This window comes from Pyricularia grisea, chromosome I (assembly GCF_004355905.1).
Source record: "Pyricularia grisea strain NI907 chromosome I, whole genome shotgun sequence".
In the NCBI taxonomy this organism is placed as follows: Eukaryota; Fungi; Ascomycota; class Sordariomycetes; order Magnaporthales; family Pyriculariaceae; genus Pyricularia; species Pyricularia grisea.
Genome location: NC_044973.1, coordinates 5,707,233 through 5,729,242, shown reverse-complemented (window position 1 = coordinate 5,729,242; position 22,010 = coordinate 5,707,233). Strand labels below are relative to the sequence as shown.

Below are 22,010 nucleotides of genomic sequence, written 5' to 3'. Positions count from 1 at the left end.
TTTGAATCGCAAGGAAGCCAGAAGAAGATGATTCAAAACTAGAACAGTGACAAAATGTCAAGGTATGTCGCGAAAATGAGGAAAGAAAGAGACCGAGTGGGGGAAATATATATACAGCGAAGTAAATTGCTCTCCAGTTACTAAACCTTACCTAAAGTCCATGTAGCTCTATTGGTAAGTAAGCAAACCTTGAACTACAGGAAAGGGGTTTTCCCGACATTGAGTCAAGGTCAAAGCGGCAATCGCCGTCTTTTATGCATCCATGCGAAAGTTAGACCTGATATCCTGGCCTCGAGCACGGCGTAAATGTATGTGCAACTGTCAGGGCTCTGGCCACAAAATGGCCGGGACTGTAGTTTGCTTATGGTTAGTTTTTTTCGGGCCCCCCCATCATAGCTCTTCTTTATGTATACACAGGAAGAGTCCCTGTTTGGTTATTTCTCTAAGTGTGGAGGAGCACAGCGCAGTAAGAAGTTAGTTGAACCCCAGGTTCATTCGGGTTAGATAGGCGATATGACTTGACGGTGAAAAGAAGCAAAATGAGAATAGTCAGCAAAAAAAAAGTGCTAATAGAATATCCGGCCATGCCACAAATTATTTCACAGTTCTGCATCACTGTGATAACAATAGTGATTGACAAGACTGATATGTAAGGCCCCACAAAACAAACAAATTTCAGCTCAGGTGGGTCAAAAGCACTCTTTTTCTTTTGTCACTTGTGTTGACATAGCAGTCTCGTTAGCGGGATAAGGCTATAAATACATACATATACATATATATAGGGTTTGAATGTAAATATTTATAACCAAAATATTTTGATCACAACCCAATTTGCATCGGTCGTATTACCACAAAGGGAAGGTTTTACCAGGCACGATGTAAGTGATCTAAGATTGCTTGTATTCGAAGGGCTTTTTTGGGTGGACCAGAAATTATCCCTCGCCCAAAATAGACACGAGCCGCATCCACACTATCGGTTCCACAGAAGAGATTTGGTAAAATACAAGGCTCACTCGACTTCTATCGGAGACCGAAATGAAGATATGGCCGGCGGGTTGACAGACATGCACATCCTCCGCATGAACATTTCCCCACCCCTTCACAATCGACTCGATAATGCAGAAGAAACAGAAGAAAATTTGTTCTTGGTCTTCTGACTCCTGAGGATCGACATGAGGAACCCATAAGAAATGATTCATGAAAGCTATTTTTGTGCTGAGCCTGAGTTTACCATTCAATTTGCGGTTGTGAAATCCGGTCAATCAATCCCGTAGCCTGCGATGCCGATAAAATAGAAGCATATCAAAATTAGTTGCTGCGACTTTCTCGCCCAGTCTACAGAGCCTGTAGGAGAAACGGTGAAGCTGCTTGGAAAGCTGACTCAGCTCATCCAGATCCAGACCAGCTGAAGCAACCTGGAACCCATAGTATCCATGTGCGAATCAGAGCATCCCTGAAGAGGAGAAGAAGGGATGGATGCAACCAAAGGTTTCGGTACAGTGTAGCCCAAGGAAGTAACTTCTGCGGGTGGCCATATCAGGTCTCACGCGCTGAAGGGGAAAGTCACCGTAGGGGCAGTCAAAAACATGTCCCACTCTCAACCAGTCAACCCGTCTTGGTAGTGGTGACAGCGAGTGAACTCCTTCCCTTCGACAGAAACCTCTTGGCATTTGCGGTTATGGACATTAGTATCGATAACAATTTAGAAAAGCACAGACTGGTGTGCCTGATCGACGCACGCTGGCTATCCATGCCTACAGTCTGGATCGCGACGGAACGGGCCTCCATCTTCCAAGGCGACGAAATAGTTGATCTTGACGCCTGGCGTCCTAGCGAGCTACTTGTTGCAATCCAGGAGAGGTACGCAGCAGGATTGGTGGGTTGGTGCACGCGGACTTTTGTCCAGGGGCAAGGACGCTCAAAGCGGCGGCAACGTCACCAACCAGAGCCCTCTCGAGCACATGGCCAGCCACTGTGCCGAGGCCACGAATCAGGAGACTCTGTGGCACCAGTGCCTTGCCAGCCGTCTAGCCATGACGCTGGCCGACGCGTTGCGACGTTCTACGCGCTGGGCGAGGAACACACAGGGCCGACGGACACGTCAAATTGTTGCTTTGCCAAAACGGACTTTTAGTACTTCCACTACACATTCAGCTACAAGTTTAGAGGGTGGCTGCTCAAGTTTTCCTTTGTGGTCTTGTTGTTGCATGTAGCCTTGACCGCGGTGCATCTTGTGGTCCTTCTGTTGGGCGGCGAGTGGTATGAAGGCTCTTGCACGTGGGGTGAGATTGGTGGGTCATTTGGTTTAACGCTGGCTGCGAAACCTCGGGAGGGATTGAGAAAAAAGACAGAGGAGACGATCCCAGAGATTGATGGGAGTATTTTATAGAAGGAGCACCTGTTCTGGATACTGTAAAAGAAAGGTTCCACCCTCCAAACAGGATCAAGTGATCCCTGAGAGCAAACAGAGATGCGGAAAAGTCGGATTTGGGAAGATCTGAGAGTGGCCAAGAAAGGATGATGACCGAATTTCTTAATATGTCTCCATTAGTCACTGAAGAAATATCAATATCACTTAGTAATGGCGTTGGACGTGAGATAAATATGTCTGAAAAATATCAAGTCTATGTTTAGTCAAAAAGCAAGAACTAGCGATGGTATGAGATGGATACATTGGCAAGATCTGGCCCAGACTAGCCGCAATCTCAAGCCTCCCCTGTTTCCTCCTGGATGAAAAAAGCTTCCCTTTTATCAACGGGTTGTCTCATCTTCCTACCCGCATATCTATTCCGGTCTCCATCGTACACAGGTTTGCCTAAAAAGACACCGATTACCACGCCCCTCCGTTCCTTGCATAATCTGCGACCGGAGATGACGCCCCGATCTTCTTTTTGTGCATATATTGAGAAAATCTCATTTTTTCCTTCCACGACTTTTTCGAACCTGCGCCGTTACCGGCGTTCTGGCGTGCGCCTGCTCCGCGGTTTAAATCATAATATTCTTTGAGGACCGCTACCGCGTCGCCATGTTTTCCGAGCATTTCGATTACCTCGGCGCTCTTTTTTTGGTCTTTTCGGTGTTTTAATGCATCGATCGTCCTGTCCGCACCTTCAGGGCCTATCGACGTCCTCTTCAATTTCTGACGCAAGCGTTCAAGCGGGATAAGTAACACTCCAGCGACAATACACGCCAAACCGCCAAAGAAAATCAAGGCGCTCAACTCGCGGCGATGAAGGGTCCCGTAGTTATCTGTTGAGGGGGGAAGGAATGAATTAGTTATTTTTGTTTTGGTAAAGTTACGAATGAATATCATGTCAAATTTCGTTTTGTAACTTACCAAAAGAATGACTGTTATCAAGAGGACAAGCGTCTGTGTCTGAATATACGCCAGGATAATTATTGGCATTTGATGTTACAGCCCTTCTGTTCTTGCCATGAACGGATTTTGGGGGCGGTGCCCCGATGGGAGGGAGGTTTTCAACCGGCTTTATTGTCGGACCACCGATAACAAGGTGAGCAAACCCGGCAATAGTGTAAAGAGTTTTAATATGCATTTTGGTGAATGGAGAAGGCAAAACTTTTGAGGAGTCGGTTTTCTTCTTCTGTTTTTGTAATTGCTTGTATTATAACAAAATTGCAAGATGGTAATCAGTAAAAATTATCATTCCGACCAAATTGTGGTCGAGGAACATTTCTTTTATATGTGATGTTTCCATATTAACTTACCTCACAAATACTATTAGTATATAATCGTAGTTTAATTTGAAACAAAATTCTATTCATGTCGGGGCTGTGTTATAACTGCATTAAAGTAATCAATTATTATAGGGATCGGGACTAAATTCAATCCCGACTTATCGTCCAATGGTTCGGTCTTCATGAACGTTTCCAATTCGGGTAAAAACTTTTCTTAAAAAAGTAACAGAAACTTTAAATACTCAATCTTTCCTGCCAAGAAACAAACCTCGTAAAATGCCACGCATATATACATAATGATAAAAAAGCAGGTCGTCGCCAAATATAAAATATATCCCTAGATAATTTGTTGTTTGCATATACAATTTACTTTATATATAAATTCGGGCAAACCTTTTCTATTTTACAGTCCAATCGATAGTTTGATGTCCCACCCTCATGATAAATGAAATAAAGTTCGGTGTACTATGGTAAATGTATAAATCTCCCTTCCTATATATTTGTGGATGTCGCGCGGAGCTGTGGATTTGATTTTCTTTTAATACTATTCTCCACCAGGCTGCAAAATACCTGAGGGTCGCGATCTTCAAATTTCTCCTGAATAGTTGTCGCGCAAACCCGCAACGTTTAATATTATTTAGTTGTGGTAAAATTCTCCTCTCTTAGCACACCATATTAGTAATTACACGATTAAAACTGTTTTTTAAAGTCGTAAACCGGTTCTCAAAATAAAATCGCCAATATTATACTTTTCGCTCAATTGGTCTTGTTAAACAAATTGGTTTTCACTACTCTATATATATATATATATATTATTTTTTCCTAGCTTCCTTTTCGGATTTCACTTTAGTTCACGTCATTCTTTTGGTTATATTTTACGTATGTGCACATAAAATGCGGTTTGGGATTATTAAACCTTTTATTTATTATAACATTAGTGCAAAAATATCGCAACCCAATGAATCTCGCCACCACCTTGGGTTTCGATCACCAATTTTTAATATAATTCTACCAGTTTCGTTCGGGGGTTATAAAAAGAATAAATACGTAAAAATCAAGCTATTTACATTTATTTTAATATTTGGTATACCGGTTTTAAAAATTACGTACAATTTAAACTTTATGCGGTATTAAATCGATAAAATGGTCGATTTTGACTTAATTTAGCCACTTTTATATAAATTAAATTGCGGAGGTAAATCTTGTAAAGTTGGCCGCGTTTAACCCAAATTTTGCAAATAAAAATATTTTCCAAACGTCCTTTATAAAGTTCAAATGTGGGTTATAAATCGACCAATTTATTAATTTAATGATGTTTTCGATAATAAAATTTATAAACCTTTTAACTGTGTTTTTTTTAAATTTTATTTTATTAACGCGCTTTTATCATATAATAAAAGGCTTTTTTTACCATTTTAATATAACTTTAAACTGTACAACTGTTAAATATACGTGGCCATTTATTTAACTATATGATAATTTATAAAAACTTTCTTAATATTGATTTTAAATGCAGCTTTAACTATTAAATAACCGTAATTTATATGATAAATATTACTGGTTTATAATATGTGTTTAAATAACCAAGGTTCATATAAAATAATTAAAATATAAATTTTTTACCCAATATTTATCGTGAGATATAATTTATATAAATCACGTTATTAACGGTATGAATTTATTAATATTTTAAGCGTACGTAATTAGTTACTTTGTTTCTTTTTTCATTCCTAATCTTGTACAAAATAAAGCCGGGCTTTAACCGATTTTCAAAACTATACAATACGTATTTAGACTTTTAACAGAATATATATAATTTTCATAAAAGTTTATTTTAAAATTAACGGTTACCGCCGGTTCTTAGTTCATTTAAAAATAAATTCCATTTAACCTGCAATAATTTACGTATTTAATAAACGAGTATCCGTAAACTTGTATTTGTAAATGTTTCTTTATTATTTTAGCCTGGTTTATTATTAAACAAATAATTTTTATTCCATTTTCGTTCGGAAGGGAAAATTATTAATATTATAATAATACCCGTTAAAATTTAAACCTGTTATATTTTTGGCGGTTTCCGGTTACTAATTTACCAAAATCACGTTTTGGTGATATATTATTGTTTACGAATAAAACATTGAAAAAAGGAGGTTGGGGAAGGTTTACGCGATTTCAAACGCGGTGTCGCGTTTTTTGGGGTTCGGTTGCAATAAAATTGCACACCTACTGTAGCTCTTGGTGCTGGAGCTCGCGACTACCTCCCACCGATGATGCGCGCTGCAAGCCCGCAGTCCGCCCAAGGATGACTGGATCGTCCACATGGGAACGGCTGCTATTTAACGCCCATGAAGACTTGGCGATAACCGGCAAATTGGTCGAGAAGGAGAGACAGTTTTGGAAAAATAAGCGGCCGAGGGGGTTCCTTCCAGGCGTGGGCCGCGCACCAAGCAGAATCGGAGTTTAACTTGAACGCACATTGCACAGTTCGTAAAGCACCAAGGGAAACCCTCGCCTTTCGAGAACTCCTCCTGAGATTTAGGAAGATCGAGTTGAACGGTTATGCGCGGTACGAGCTATAAAATCCTACCTTTATTTTCGAAGATTTTGTACTCCTTAATATAGGCTGAAAATTTGAGTTACAATAATAATTTAAAGAACGATTACGAATGATGCAACCGCTAACGGGAGTGTAAGTGGTATAAATAGCAAGGTTGCGGACAACTGGGATACTTGTTATAATTTTCTGAATAAGTTTACCAAACTCCGGTCCAATTTCTAAAATATTACGAGAATAAATTAAGATATTCTCCCGAACAATGCTTTGGCCCTAGGATTTGACCAAAATCGAAATTTTGAACGTACTGCCATTTCCAGACGCTCCACCAGCCAAGGAGAGAGTATTATAGGTGGAAGTCCAACTCTAGGGCCTAACCTGGACGAATACGCGCATGTACGTATTTACACAGCACCAGCTGCTAACGTGACATTTTCAAGGCATCCGGCCGAACGAAATTGGTTTATAGCACTGTTAAGGTGGTGGCGCAAGATTTGACAGCCTAGGCATGGGTGCGGCTGCAAACCGATGAGAATGCCAATATGATGGACGACTGATTCAGAAACACCATAGCCGCTGCTTCTGGAGGCAGCCTGATCGGTTTTGCACCTGTTTTTCACGGGGCATTCAGTATACGTTTATATCAGTCGTACGCTGCGTCAGACCTAAGTAAATCACCTCAAGCATTGTGGCAACCAAATGTTTAATAAAGGAGATAACATAAAGGCTTAATATACAACTGGCCACAATTAAACCACTTGTAGCTTCAAATCCTTCATCACTTCTATGGAATGCCCAAGTCTTTTACCTGATTAAATTTGCAGCGTACAATTAAAGGTATCATGCGTCGCCGTCTTGATCGCAAGCCAAGGCCCTGACAAGATTTGCTTTTTGTGCAAGAAATGAGATTATTTATTATTTATGGTGTTATTACCGCGTGGCATTCTGTTTACAGCTCCCGTTTACAGGTTGTTTTATCCTTATTGGTACTGTTTATTCATGGGCAGACATGCGAGTGGGTAAATCACGTGTAACGCCACGTGATCTCGGAACACGTAATAGAAATTTCAGCAAATCTTGATTAGATTGATCATAATTACGAATAAAAAATTATTATATATAAGAATACCGTTTAATTTATTATATTATTTTTACCGATTGCGGCGATTATTTTTTTTTCTATTAACATTAATTAATATTATTAACATAAGCAATATAAATAAGCTAAATAAAAATACCTTAATTATTAATTCCCTTTATATTACGATTAAAATATTGGGGTAATTTGTTCTTATAATAAAGTACAGTGGGTTAAAACAATTAAACGTTTAATCGGGTAATCGGGTATTATTAATAATTGGGGTAAAACTATAATCGGTTTTAAGTAATAATTAAAGTTGATTAAAATTAAATTATTGTTAAATAATTTTAAAATCGGATTTATTCACATGGTAATAAACGTGTTTTATATAAATTATATTCCGAATGTAATTCTTTTTCATTTTTACAAGTTATTAAAATTTATTTATGGGTAATTACGTGGTATTACGTAATTTCCTCTATATATATATTTTTTTCAGCGGTCGGTAATTTTTAGGCAAATATTATTAAAGCAATTGTAATTTTATTTGGTGTTTTTAATACCGGCCCAATTATATGGTCGTAATATTAAATATCCTTTTTTCACCAAATTCTTTTGGTTTTAAATCATCCGTTTTTACTTATATTTTATTTCTATTTTCGTTTTTTTAATTAATTTTCCCACGTTATATTTAATTAAATCATTAAATTAAAACTTAATCGTCCGTCGATAAAACCTCGCCACGTCTTTTTATTTGTTTTTATAAATTAATATTATAGAAATAATTTTTTAAAAAATTATTACGTTGAAAATGTAACGTTCAATTAAATATTTTTCCAGGGTTTTATTTGTTACGTGGAATATATTTACTTAAAACCGTTTTAAATATAATATATTAGGTTTATTGGCCGCCTAAATTCGTTATATGGGGTGTTAATATATAAGATTAAATATAAAATTAAAACGGTCGAAAAATAAATTTTCGCGTAGTAAACGAGATTTCTTTATTTACGAAAATTAGAAAGGAATTTAAATTTTAAAAAATAATGTAAATTATATTGTATAAAATATAAGAAATTAAAGTAAGAAAAATAATAATATTTAGGCGAAATTCCTTTTTAAATATTTTTAAAATTAATCTTTCCGGATTTTAATTTTAATTATATTTTAATTATTTTGGTAAATTTATTTGGAAATATAATTTCGAATTTAAATTGGTTCTTAATTTTTAAAATTAATAAATAGTGTTTTTTTAAATTGTTTTTTTTTATTTAATTTATTCTTAAATTTAATTCTCGGTATTATTAGCGGAACGGTTTTTAATTATTTTAAAAATAATTAAAAGAACTTCCGAATATTTTATTCGTATCCATAGTTTTTCCACTTAATAATATATTTTATATTACCGTATATATATTAGGCCGTACATATAATAAGATAAATAAAAAATAAAAAAATATTATAAATATTATAAAATATAAATATAAACGGTAATTATATAAAGCTGTAAATTAAACGAACTTTTACATATAGAACTAAAAAATTATATATTATTAATTACCAATTTATAACTTATATACCCCACGTTTAAAATAAATTTTAAAAATCCGACTTAAAATTTCGGCTATTACCCGATATATAATATAAATATACGCGCCACCGCCTAACCGTTTTTAAAAAATAACCGTTTTATAAATAAAAACCTTAAAATAAATGGGTAAATACGTAAAAAACCAATTAATTATATATAATATTTTCTAACGTATAATTATTTTATGACGATATAAAATATTATTATATTATTATATATAAGTTTTTATTCCTTATTTAAATGTTAATCAAATAATTTTATTTACCAAATTAAAAACATTTATATTAATTTAAAAAATTTAAATTTAAATTTAAGTTTCCTTACCAGACATTATATTTTCGTATATTTTTAAAAAAAAACTCTAGCCATTATTCCTCGTATATACCTGGTTACAATATATTTTTAAAATTTAAAAGGGTCCAATACCGATTTTATCCGCTTTAAATATTATTTAAATTAAAATTTAATTATATTTTAATCCGTATTAAACAAGCCCGGAGACGCAAATAAAACCCCAGAATAAGTTTTTAAGTTTGTTTTTAACAAATTATAACGGGAATTAAAAACTACAGAAATAAATTACCAATTAAAATATTATTTTATTAATAATATAAGACGGATTATATAAAAGACACCATAGTTAAAATTAATATTTATAAATACGAAACAAATTTGTATAAGAAGCTTTATAATTAAATATAACGGTTAATAATTATTACAAATAAACCTTTTACTACTTGTTAATTTGAAATTATATTTACGTTTTTCATGGCCGTATAAACGGTTAGTTAATTATACGTAAAAGTTAAAATATTTACCAAATTATTATAATAATAAATCGAAAACCTATTAAAAGGGCCAAAATATATATTTTTTATATAAAAGTGCGGTTAAATAATAGGATTTATAAACGTATTATTCACCGAATAAGGAGATTTTATTTTTAAAATAAATTGCGTAATTAATATAATAATAAACTTAATCATAAAGGAGAAAATAATTTTAAAATATAAAACAATATTATATATTAAACTTTACTAATTATAAACGCGTAACCCGTAACGTTTTCACTAATATATTTTACGGAGAAATATACGGGTTAAATATAGCTATTATTAGTCTCAGGGCTTATCCCTGAACGCGAGCTCCACTAATTAAGCCGTGGCTTAATTCGTGGCTTTGTCTGTACCTGTGGGTGCAACCAAAAATTACTTTGGTTCAGGTTTGAGGATAATTTGTTCATTTTGGGCTCAAATGGAGGTGATTTCGCCAATTCGGCGACCGACACTCCGTTATAATTAATTAAATAAAAATCGCAAAAATAAACGGTTTGTACGTTGGATATAGGAATTAACGAAATAATTAGTAACGATTTAATTTATATTTTTAATGGTTATATTGGTCGAATTGGAATATAGGTGTTTTTAATTTTTAAATGGAGGTTGGTTTTTTAATAAATATTGAAATTTTTCGATTTTTTTAATTATTTTTGTATTTTAATATATAATTTGAAAATTGTTGTACTTGGAAGGTGGTATATACGTATATATTATATATATAAATTTTGGTTAATATATTACGTAATATAAGGTGTTAAATATTCGAATAGGCCAAATATTAAATATTTTTAATAAATTTTATAATCGAAACGGGTTAATATTTTTACCAATTTTAACGATATTAATACCAAATTTTTAACGGTTATAAAACTAGTATAAACGAATATCCACGTTAGAAAGGTTTTTAAATATTGTTAAAATTGCGTATTTTATATATAAATTTAATAAAGTTTATATTTTTTAAATTATATTTTATATTTATTTTAAATTAAATAAAAAAATAAACGTTATTAAACTATTATATAAAATTAATATAAAAGTTTAGTATGTCGAATTTTTTAATTATAAAACCTTTTATTAACAAATATATTAATTATAAAACCTTTTATTAACAAATATATTAATTATTAAATATTTATATAAATTATTAAATTTAACGTATATTTATATAAATAAAAAATTAACGAACGATAATTTGGCAAAAAAAATAATACGTGGGTGTTAATATAAATATATTTATTATTATATAATAATAAAAAATTTATATATATTATTATTTATATATAAATTTTTAAATAGGGCGTTAAAAATAATAATATTATTATTTATTTTTAGTTTTATTTAAATATAATAATAACAAATATAAAATTTAAACCGTTAAAAAGCCCTAATTTTAAACTGTACACCGATATCTTTATTTTATGTTTACCATTTTTATTTAATTAAATATTTATAAATAAAAAAATACACAGTATTTTAATTATATCGCTTTTGCGCATACAGTGTATACACAGTGCGTACATTGTGCATTTTTGTCGCTTGCGACGAAAATTAACAATATATCCTCAAATTAAAACGGGCGCGATCTTTTCGGCCAATTTAATTGGTCGAAAAGCCGTGTGGCTAAAAGGTATATGGAGCGCCCGGTCCACCCTGCAACGCAGGGGGGTCTAGTCTAAGCACTGAGACTAGCGATAATCGACAATATGTCCTCAGATTAAAACGGGCGCGATTTTTTCGGCCGATTTGATTGGCCGAAAAGCCATGTGGCTGAAAGGTATATGGAGCGCCCGGTCCACCCTGCAACGCATGGGGGTCTAGTTTAAGCACTGAGACTAATAATTACCTTTTATAATTTGGAATTATTATAAAAAAGAAAAAATAATTAACATTATAATTTTTTAATAATTTTAATAATTTAATGGATTTAATAACCCTGTAAACGTTATTATAAAAAACATTTAAATTATACGTTAAGGAATTTAATATAAACGAATAAATTATATATATATATATATATATATATAGGATATAATATACAGATTACCATTTACCCTTTAAAACAAATCCGAGAAATAATAATAAAGATATTAATTTTTTAATCTCCGAAAAAACCGTAAAAAGTAATTAACAAATTTAAATAAAGTTTTTACAAACCGTAAAAAGGCGAACTGGGGAGGAAACTTTTTCGCAAAAATGTTTAAAAGCGTATTAATAATATCGCTTGAAAACGGATTTATTTTATAATAAACCGCGAAATTATTAAAAATTTATTTACCCGCGAAAATAAAACGTAAAGACCCCAAATAAAATTTTGGCCGGATTACGCCAGTAAACGGGCGAAAATAAAAAACGGCGGCGCGAAAATATATCCCATATAAAATTATTAATCTTAAGTAATTTAAGAGAATATTAACAACAAGCAAAGTACGTTTATTTTATCTTAGTTTAGGTAATTTAATTAACGAACGTAGTGAACAATTCTTTTGTACGGGCGATGAAAATTATTTTTTTATTTTTAAGGGCACCGGCGGTAAAAATAATAAAAATAAAAGCAAGGGTCGGGCTGACAACGGTAACGGCGGCGGTGGCGGTAAATGTAAAAACCCGGAATTTACCATTTAATAAAAAAATCCGGATAAAATTAGTAAACGCGAAGGCGGATATAATAATAAAAATAAAACTTAAAACGCCAACATTTTTAAAAGTAATAGCGGTATAATTCGCTAAACCAAAAAATAATAATCCAAGCATTTTTAAAATTTATATAAATAATAATATATTTATTAAATAACTGTTAAAAATATTATTATTAAAAAAGTATTAGATATTTTCACCTTTATTAGAGATGGCGTAATTAAAATATTAATTTGCAATATTAGGAACTTACCACATTTTTCAATTATTTTATTTTGTTTATTAATAAACAGATATGCGAGTGGATAAATTATGTGTAAAACCACGTGATTTTAAAACAAATAATAGCAATTTTAACACATTTTTATTGGATAGTAAATGGTTACAAATAGATAGTTATTATGTTTGAAATACCGCCTCGATTTGTTATATTTTTTTACCGATTACAACGATCACTTTATTCCTATCAACAGGTACTAACAATCCTCGTGATACTCTACAATGTCTCCAGGCGGTCCATAATATGCCTGGTCATTGAACAAATCATCTGGTCCAGTATATCCGTCGCCCCATTTCCCGCCCCCCCAAGTACTGTACTCGGCGGGTCCATCGCCAATATGATATCCGTGTTTATTGTAATAACGCGCATCAATCGCGTCCTCCACGGGATCATCGCGTAGATCATAACCGTAATCCGCGGCATTGATGTACTCATCGCAGTGGTCTTCGTAGCCTCTCGCAACCGAAAGTGAGCCCTGTCTATCCTCTCCGATGAAGATTTGTTTATTGATCCATTTGGGAAGGGAGAGTATACCTGCGCTTTCGGTGGTCGAGAAAAGGGCCAAAGCACCGGCAAAGATGATATTAAACCTCATTGTAAAAGTTTTGTAATCAGAAACCGAGATGTTACAAGCTTTGTTGCAATCTTCGAGAGAAAAAAAAAAAGCTGAAGAAACAATGAGGCCAAAGCAGTTCTGGCTGTGAAAGGTCAAACTCACCAGGCCAGTTAAATAGATGTTAAGTCAACCATAACTTTAAACTATTTCAGTTTACTGTTTACACAATTTTGTATTAAGCTGACAAGTCAAATTGCGTAAATTATTAGCAAGTAGCTGTATAATTAATAGTCTGCCCTATAGCATAAAGCATGAACTAATTAGTCTACTTTTAACAACGGACCGAATCCGATTTTATCCTATTACGAATAATGGTCTTCAACTATTAAATAAACGTATTTGACAATTATAATTAGGTCCTGTACATCCCAGATTAATCCTGGCCGGATCGGACAAGTTTGGTGTCGCATTAGATAATTCGATAGATCGAGTCATCACATGACAGCGAGCGCTGAGTCAGCGTTGGGAGCAGGATAAAAGAGTCACCGCGCTCTACATGGCTCTCCTACCCTATAATTCTGGCTGCACGTGTTCCTTAGTGTGCGTCATTGCGCATCCTCACCATACCTCAGCTTCCAAGTCGAGATTTACAGCGTGTTTTCCTCTTCCCACACACCCTGAAAGGGATCCGACTAGAGCAGGATAGCAATAGAAGCCGCCGAAACCTTTGGGCTTGGCCCCTTGGAATTAGGTAATAATGGCGGATGGCAAGAACTTGCAGTCGGCACAATGGAGGCGCATTCCCATTGCAGAATCATGCGCTCACTTGCCCTGCTAACAGTGCCACCTGAGGGCATGCTATTCATTCACGGCTCATTGCCGAAGGCAAATTAAATAGCACACAGGTTAAGGGGCAAATTAGAGCCGGGATGACAAGTCTAGCCCAAGTGTAGCAATCCTTTCGACTGGTCAGATCGGGCAAACGAGGTGCTCCGGGGGTTGCAGGATGTAAAAACGGACAGATGAAAAAATTGTAAAGCGGACCTGAGGAGAGGCTTTTTTTTTTTTTTTTTGCATTTCGTTTGCAATTTTATTCCTACAGATTTCTATAACCTTGTGACATGGACCCAACAACAGCAACCAAAGCGGGCTACTCGAGGATTGGATTGCATTTGGTGCTTGCGGAAGAAAGAAACGGTCACAAGTACGGTTTTTCTTTTTTCTTCTTTTTTTTTTTGCCTCCTTTCCCCTCTTCTCCATCTTTTGGGTGTACCTGACCGAGACAAAAAAGCACAGCCGCAGCGGCTCGACAAGAAGTAGCCAGCTATATATAATCCAACTCACGCCATTTTCCAATTTGCACAGGTTTCATCTTTCCACTGCGAATGCAATGTAAAGACCTTCTCATACGTTTTTAATACGTCATTTGCCTCAGTGGAGGCAGTTGAAAATCCCCTCGCACCTTTGCTCAGTCTCATCCTGCCCCGGTGCGCGGAACTGTCCCCACCTCCCAATGGGCCAGTGCAGAAACAATGGGGGTTGATCCCCAATTGGCCCAGTCTCAAAGGGGAGCCGAGGTGATGGTTTGATCACAGAGAGTTGGCAGTGTTCAAAAAGGGCGCGCCACGCTGATGAATGCGCAAATCTAGGCCAGCGTGCTGCGGTTTCGGAGGAAAAGCAGAGGTACTTGTTTGGGTGCGGATGAAAGTTTGGGACAATTGGTTGTCAACAGGGATAAATTAACGCGTTGTGGGCGACGAGGTTCTCGGGGTTGATGCGTTGAGGATTGGTGGGATACGAAGGAATGGGTGGAAAACTATCGAGATTGTGTGCGCTGCTATTCACGGGATACCTATCTTAATTGGATATGTAGTGGATGACTATCTTGACAATAGAAGTGGGTACTTTCTTTCCTTCTTTCTTTCCCGACTCCCTTGCTTCTGACCAGATTGCCGTGATCCGTAATTGCAATGACTGCCAAGCCTCTCAGATCTTTCTGGTTGCACCGCTTGATCGCATCAAGCCCACCAAAGCAACAGACCAAGCTAGGGAACCACAAGCTTGTTCGGGCGCTAAATGGGGGTGGAACTGTTCCCCGCATCTTGGTCGCACGGGGTAGTTGCGGAGGTGGTTCCACTGTAGCTAATGTCGTTGAGACTCAATGACAAATAGACTCGTTGACAGTCAATCTCAACAAGGATGTGGTGTATCCACCGACTTTTTCTTCTTTTTATTCCGCTTTGTGCTTATTTCAGCTGCCGTTGCGTCTTTCGGAGTCTGAAACAAACAACATGAAAGTCGTCGAGATAAACTTTACGCCGGACTGACCTTCCTGGAACTATTGAAGCGTTCCTAGATGCTTTTGCCTAATCCCAAAATTGTTTAGACCCGCCCAAAACATACCATGTTAAACGATCTGAGACGAGATGACAGTTCGGACAATGCTCGGGGACCTTTTAGTTCTAGATTAAATGCTTAATCCGACGCCGTTGATGCCAACGTCAGCAAGCCTCCTCAGCTGCAGCAAAAATCGGGCCTTATTCCCTGGTATAGTATCTTCGGCACATAGCCGGCAGTCGACCGACCAGCCTAATTGGAGCCCGCTCATCAAATATCGAAGCCGTTGTCGCAATCCAGGCCAGCAGACTCCGCACCACCCCGCAAACTTTAGCGCACAAAAAAAAAAAAAAGCCGGGAACCCACCGGTCATCAATCCCTCTCCACTGTCCATTCAACAAGTGTGGAGATTTCCTATTCGGAAGAGACCACCCCCGCGATCATGTTGAGCAAATGGAAGGCCACTGATTATTGTACAAAAAGAGCCCTGCCGTTCCTTCACCCTGATTATCTTGTCAAGCCTGACCTTGTGCCTTACTCCTGTCGGGTTCACCAGCTAAACCGTCAACATGTCGCACGCAAACCCCGATTCCAAGACGGAGGCAGAAGTCTCGAGGGCACAGACAGCCGACGATTACGATGCCGGGAACCTGAAAGAAGACGCTGGCCAGAAGCGGGATTACAGCGGTGCCATTACCAGCACTGACCCCGCCGAAAAGGCGCTTGTTCGAAAGTTGGACTGGCGTATAATGGTACACACTCACTATTATTCTCTTCCCTTGAACAGGAGCCGAGTTAACTTACAAGTCGCCCAAAATGACAGCCCACGCTCTGCATCATGTACTTTCTCAACTACGTCGACCGCAACGCCATCGCACAGGCGCGTCTCAACACCCTCGAAAAGGATCTCGGAATGAGCGGCTTCGACTTTAACGTCGCCGTCTCGATCCTGTTTGTCGGCTATGTGCTGTTCCAAATCCCCAGCAACATGTTGATCACAAGAATACGGCCTAGCCTCTATATGAGCTCGTGGATGATTATCTGGGCCGTCGTTTCTGGTATGTCGGTTGCTTGAGATTTGACCTTGTATTTTCACTGACCACTTTTCTACAGCTTGCACTGCGCTCGTGCACAACAAGGGCGGGCTGATTGCTTCTCGTTTCTTCCTGGGTATCACCGAGGCTCCCGTATGTCATGCCTGTGCCCCACGAGGTTTTGACATCCACAACTAACCAGTTTTTCGGCAGTTCTACCCCGGTGCGACCTACATGCTGTCAATCTTCTACCCCCGTAGAGGTTAGTGCAGTTTCCAGAGGACAAATCTTTCCGCTCCGAACTGACAAAGCTACAGAGGTCGCGACCCGCATTGCCCTCCTATACTGTGCCCAAATCCTCGCGACCGGCTTCTCCGGCCTCATTGCAGCCGGCGTTTTTGCAGGCCTCGACGGTGTCCGTGGGATTAGTGGTTGGCGATGGTAAGTAGCCCCCTTCTCAGATCAACCACCTGATGCAATATCTGATATAAACCCCGACATTAGGCTCTTCATCCTCGAGGGTGCAGCCACGGCCTTCATTGGTCTTCTCGGCTTCTGGCTGCTTCCCGACACGCCCCTGACGACTCGCTGGCTCAACGAAAAGGAGCGCAAAATTGCCCACGATCGCATGGAGCGTGACCGCGTCGACGACCAGGGCGAATCTTCCGTCATGATCGGGCTCAAGCAAGCCGTCAAGGACCCTAAGGCCTGGGCCTTCTGTCTAATGCAGAACTTCCACTTGTCGGCGTGCTCCTTCAACTCGTTCTTCCCGACGTGAGTGCATGACATCTATCCCTTATCTTTAAAAGAAAATGACGCAACCCATGCTGATAACAAAACAAAGTGTCGTCAAAACTCTCAAATTCAACACTACCCAAACACTCCTCATGACCTGCCCGCCCTTCATCGTCGCGGGCATGTTCGGCATCGGCATCGGCTGGTCTTCTGGCCGGCTACACGAGCGCACCTGGCACATCACTATCGGACTCGCCCTTGCCGTCGCGGGCTTCGTGCTCGCCGCCGCCGAGATGTCGGTCGCGGGCCGCTACACGGCGTGCTTCATCTTTGCCGCCGGCGCCTACTCGGTCAACTCTGTCATCATCGGCTGGGCGTCCAGCAGCTGCTCGCAGACAAAGGAGAAGAAGGCGGTCGTGCTGGCCATGACCAACGTCGCGGGCCAGATTGGCTACATCTACGGCGCGTACATCTGGCCCGACAGCGATGGGCCGCGGTACACGATCGGCTTCAGTGCCAGCGCGGCGTTTGCGTTGGGGAGCATCGCGTGTGCGTGGTGGATTCGGCTCATGCTCATCAGGGAGAACAAGAAGATGGTCGAGGCGGCGGTGGGAGCGCCGGTTAACCTGTATGGATACTGAGGATGTATATAGTGGGGGATAAATGACGTAGGGTTTGTAGATGAGTTGGATGTTTGTCTGCAGCGTATCTTACTCTCGGCAAAAGAGTGGTGATGATAATGCAAAGCGGTTGACTTGAAAATACAATTCAAGCTGAAATTTTCTCTCCGTGGCAGTAGCCTTTTGTTTCTTGTCGATACTAACATCGTGCGCAGTGGGTTGATCGCATCGGCGGCACCGCGGGCTTCTACGGCAGCCAGATCCTTCCGGGTGAAGATGAGCCGACTCTGAAACTCTATTCCAAATTCCAGAAAGGAGTTTTCCAGCTTGGTGTAATAACATAAAGATTTAGGGACCTGGTCACCCTGCGTTTGATCAGCGCAAATCGCACCCAAGTCTGCAGCAGCGATCAGACGATAGAAAATACATGGGGAATTACCTAAGAATGCCAGGAAACTAACAAAGAGCAATTAGGAGTGCAGAAGTTAAAACTCTAAAGCGGTTAGCTTTTAATCATTTTGTCATTTTTCTTGATCCTAGTGTATGTGTAGTGTTATCGGAAAGACAATACTTTTGGAGCTTTATGCTGGCATCTGAATAAAGCAGGGATATTGATTGGGGCTTTCATGAATTACTGCTTCTGGGTGAGGTATCTTCTGGCTATTCAAGATCAAAAAATGAACAAAGAAGGACAGATGCCCTAGCACTACTCTAGTATTCTAATTAAGCATCCAAAACAAGACCAGAAAATATTCCAACAGAAACAACAAGACAATGTACTGATCCAATTTCCAACCAATGCAGTCAATGCCTTCTAATTGTACCCTAACGTGCAAATGTTCATGACGAAGCTGGCTCAGCCGACGTGGACTTCTTAACGATAAAAGACCAAGACTTCTTCCCGTTTGCGGCCTGCTCTTTTCGCTTTTTCTCTCTGTCATCCTCTTTTTGCTTTCTTACCTTCCATTCAAAGAATTTTTTGACGGCTTCTGAAGACTGAAACTTCTCAGATGTGCACGGTGGTTCGTACTTGTCCAACGGGCTGACGTTTTTGAGAGTGCAACAACCCAATACAGTATTGCGGCCGTATACGCAGCAGTGGTTGTCTGCCGTCTTTTCTATGCGGAGAGTGGAGCTTGTCCACTGGGGGCACATGTCTACTCCAACTATGCCAGCAGCCGTGGCAGCGGTGCCGAAAGCGAAAAGGACGAGAATCGACGAGGGATGCATTTTGATAAGGTGTTGTCTGTTTGGCCACCGTTTTTTCTTTGCTTTTTGTAAATGCTCCAAAAGATAAGATAAATGGTAAAAGACCTGCAAAGCCTATTTAAAAAGCTTATTCAAAGCCGACGTAACTCAAACTGAGAAGTGCCTAATAGCAATGAGATACAAAAACAAAGGAAAATAAAATGCAGATTGCGTGGTTACAAAGTGAGTATTGGGTATGGGTTCAGGGAGAAAGTGAAAACTAAACAAGCGGAATAGGAAGACATTATAATCTGTGCAGTTTCTATTACCGTGACAAGTCGCTAGTGTTCGGTGCCGTCATATTACCCAATAGGTCTAGCGTGTACAGCCTTGTTGCATGATACCTTAATCTCCTGTTAGAACAGTTAAGAAAAGAGCACACTAAAAATAACAAAAGGGACCCGGGTCGAGTCAGCTGCCTCGAGGGCATCTCCGAATCTTACGCAATTGCATAAAGGATGGTCGCCCCAGAGTCCCCGGAGATCCTGCGTCATAAGAAGAAATTTTTCCCAAAGCGACAGGATACATTAAACTTTTCTTCATTTACATACCTTCGTACTCACGAAATAACCCACTTAAGCCAACCTCAGCAACGAATTAGATTCATGGCATAATAATACGAGCTTTACCCAAAGCGACCGCCACTCTCAAACAACCAAAAGCACACGACTAAGGTCGGCCCCGCCGGCCTGTTCACGCGCTCCAACTGCTGCCAAGTTCTGGCCTTGACGAGCCTCCACGATTCCCCTCCCAAGCAGACCAGAATCGAAGAGCTCATCGCGCTCGCGGCACGACGACCTACGCCTAGTCTCTGGGAAGGGCAGCATGAAGAGGGTCAGATGCAGCCGAGTAATTGCGCCAAAGCATCGGCGTTGGCTCGCAGCTTTGGACATGAAACTTCGCCGATTGAGGTCTTTCTTGTTCAAAGATGTCGAGGTTTAGCGTCTAACACCTATAATCAGAATACTTAATATGCAGCAAGTCGAAGTGAGCCTTCGAGTAATCAAAGCTGACCCGGGATGCATCAGACTGTTCAATAACCCCCAATCAACCGACAATTGAACAGATGAACCTGTTTCAAACCAACATTCGTTTAGTAGCTGGTGCGGCCGTGGTCTCGTTATTTCGCAACCAAACACGTCGGCCCATTCTCAGAAGGGTCAGAAATGAAGAATGATTAGTTTAGAACAGCCTATCAGCTCTCGACAGACACGGGATCGTTGTTAGATTGAATTAGAATAACTTTTAATAGGGGCGGACGCTAGCAAGGATAAAAATCACAGGAGGGACAGGATGTCATGTACCATAGCTCCATGAACATCACATTCTCTAAAGGTTAATATGAAGCTATTAAACAGGTATTCCTATAAAGCAAGGAATTTCTATATTGAAAGGATTGGTCAAAGCCACCTCAGTCGATATTGGAAAAGCAAAAGCAAAAGATCGCTACTCGAGTCCGTACCATCAAAAAAATGCTGTGACCTAATTATCGTCCGCCCCTTGGATTAGAGCCGCCCTTTCCACCTCTACGGCTGCCCGACGCGTGCTGCGGGATCCTCGCGTTTGCGGCCGCCTTGTCATGGAGCATTTGTGTCTGGTGCACACTCCATGTTTGTTTGTGCAATTCTTGGGCCTCTTCTTTTTCGCGCTGTTGAGCCCAATATTCTGGTATTTTTTCGAGTTCCCAGTTCACCCTGTGTCTATCTATATGCTTCAAGAATTCTGCGTCGCTGGGGTGCACGACATGCTTACTGTCCCAGCCAACCGGTGTCCGCTTTTGCAGGAACTCGGGGGTGAGGGTCTGCGCTTGGATTCCTGAACACAAGAATAGCCAGAATGTCAGCAAAATGTATTCGGTAGTGGAAGGTGTAAGTTGATAGAAGGTATGAGCGTTTCCAAAGACGATCGAACGTATTGCTCTACATATCGAAAAAAAAAAAGTATCTTTGCATTTTAACGACGGAACTGACTATTGCTTCGAGGTGTAATAGTATTGGCGCTCCCAACAGCCCGCAAAGGGGCTGCAATAGCCACACCAGCCAGGACGGCTATAATAGACAAGATAATAAAATTCATTTTGACAAACAGCGTAGAAACAGGTCAGATGTTTAAAATTATGCACCTGGACACGATATAAGGTGAAGGGACTGAGAGCGCTGAGGGCAGAAAATAACGGAAGATTACAGGACATGTGTATTGGATTTATATAAGACCCCATTCATTTCTCCACCAGACTTACGTTCAAATAGAAGAAACTATTTTTGACACAACAAAATAATTGTCGCATTATCTTCCGAGTTGAGTTCTTTGTACGGAGAATTTGATTACATATTTTGCCTTTATTGTTCGTTATACGAGCTGAAAGAAGGGTTTATTTTTAGCAGATTATGTTCAGTTGCTCCATATGGTACTTGCCTATATAAGTTAAGCCTTGTATAAACCAATTATAGCAACTGGCTCCTCTCCTCTTCACATGACTAATGCTATATTAGCCTTATTAAGCTATCAAGAAAACTTTTTTTTCTCTCATTCATGAAATTGTGATACCATTCGGGCTAGCCATGTGCATTCTAGGCAGGCTTGCATGAAAGAGCAAAAGGCGTCGGCCCAAGAGCCAATGCACGCTGACATTGTGTAATGGTCTCTGCAATTAATGAGGTAGTACATACGTAAGAGGTTACTTTCGCCACCATGGGTAACCCCAAGCTGAACGTTGTTGAATATTGATTACGTGTAGTGCCAATTAGCCCCAGATAGCCTTCTCCTGGAGCGAGTAATAACGCTGCTACTTCAATCCACAAG

The 22,010-nt window shown here is 38.9% G+C and overlaps 3 protein-coding genes across 3 annotated transcripts; 1 reads left to right on the top strand and 2 right to left on the bottom strand.

Moving 5' to 3' along the window:
* Positions 1 to 12,874: 12,874 nt before the first annotated feature.
* PgNI_06653 (uncharacterized protein) lies at positions 12,875 to 13,273 on the bottom strand (the record flags this gene model as incomplete). Its single annotated transcript, XM_031126674.1, has 1 exon — positions 12,875 to 13,273. One exon carries the CDS (start codon positions 13,271 to 13,273, stop codon positions 12,875 to 12,877), a length of 399 nt encoding a protein of 132 aa, XP_030981816.1.
* A 2,206-nt stretch (positions 13,274 to 15,479) lies between these two features.
* Positions 15,480 to 18,104, top strand: PgNI_06652 (uncharacterized protein). The gene is made up of 8 exons (XM_031126673.1): positions 15,480 to 16,044; positions 16,128 to 16,323; positions 16,395 to 16,629; positions 16,685 to 16,758; positions 16,819 to 16,867; positions 16,923 to 17,046; positions 17,110 to 17,379; positions 17,450 to 18,104. The coding sequence occupies exons 2-8, from the start codon at positions 16,141 to 16,143 to the stop codon at positions 17,979 to 17,981; spliced, it is 1,467 nt and encodes a 488-aa protein (XP_030981815.1). The 5' UTR covers positions 15,480 to 16,044; positions 16,128 to 16,140; the 3' UTR covers positions 17,982 to 18,104.
* A 2,590-nt stretch (positions 18,105 to 20,694) lies between these two features.
* On the bottom strand, positions 20,695 to 21,284 carry PgNI_06651 (uncharacterized protein; the record flags this gene model as incomplete). Its single annotated transcript, XM_031126672.1, has 2 exons — positions 20,695 to 21,023; positions 21,179 to 21,284. The coding sequence occupies 2 exons, from the start codon at positions 21,282 to 21,284 to the stop codon at positions 20,695 to 20,697; spliced, it is 435 nt and encodes a 144-aa protein (XP_030981814.1).
* Positions 21,285 to 22,010: the final 726 nt, after the last annotated feature.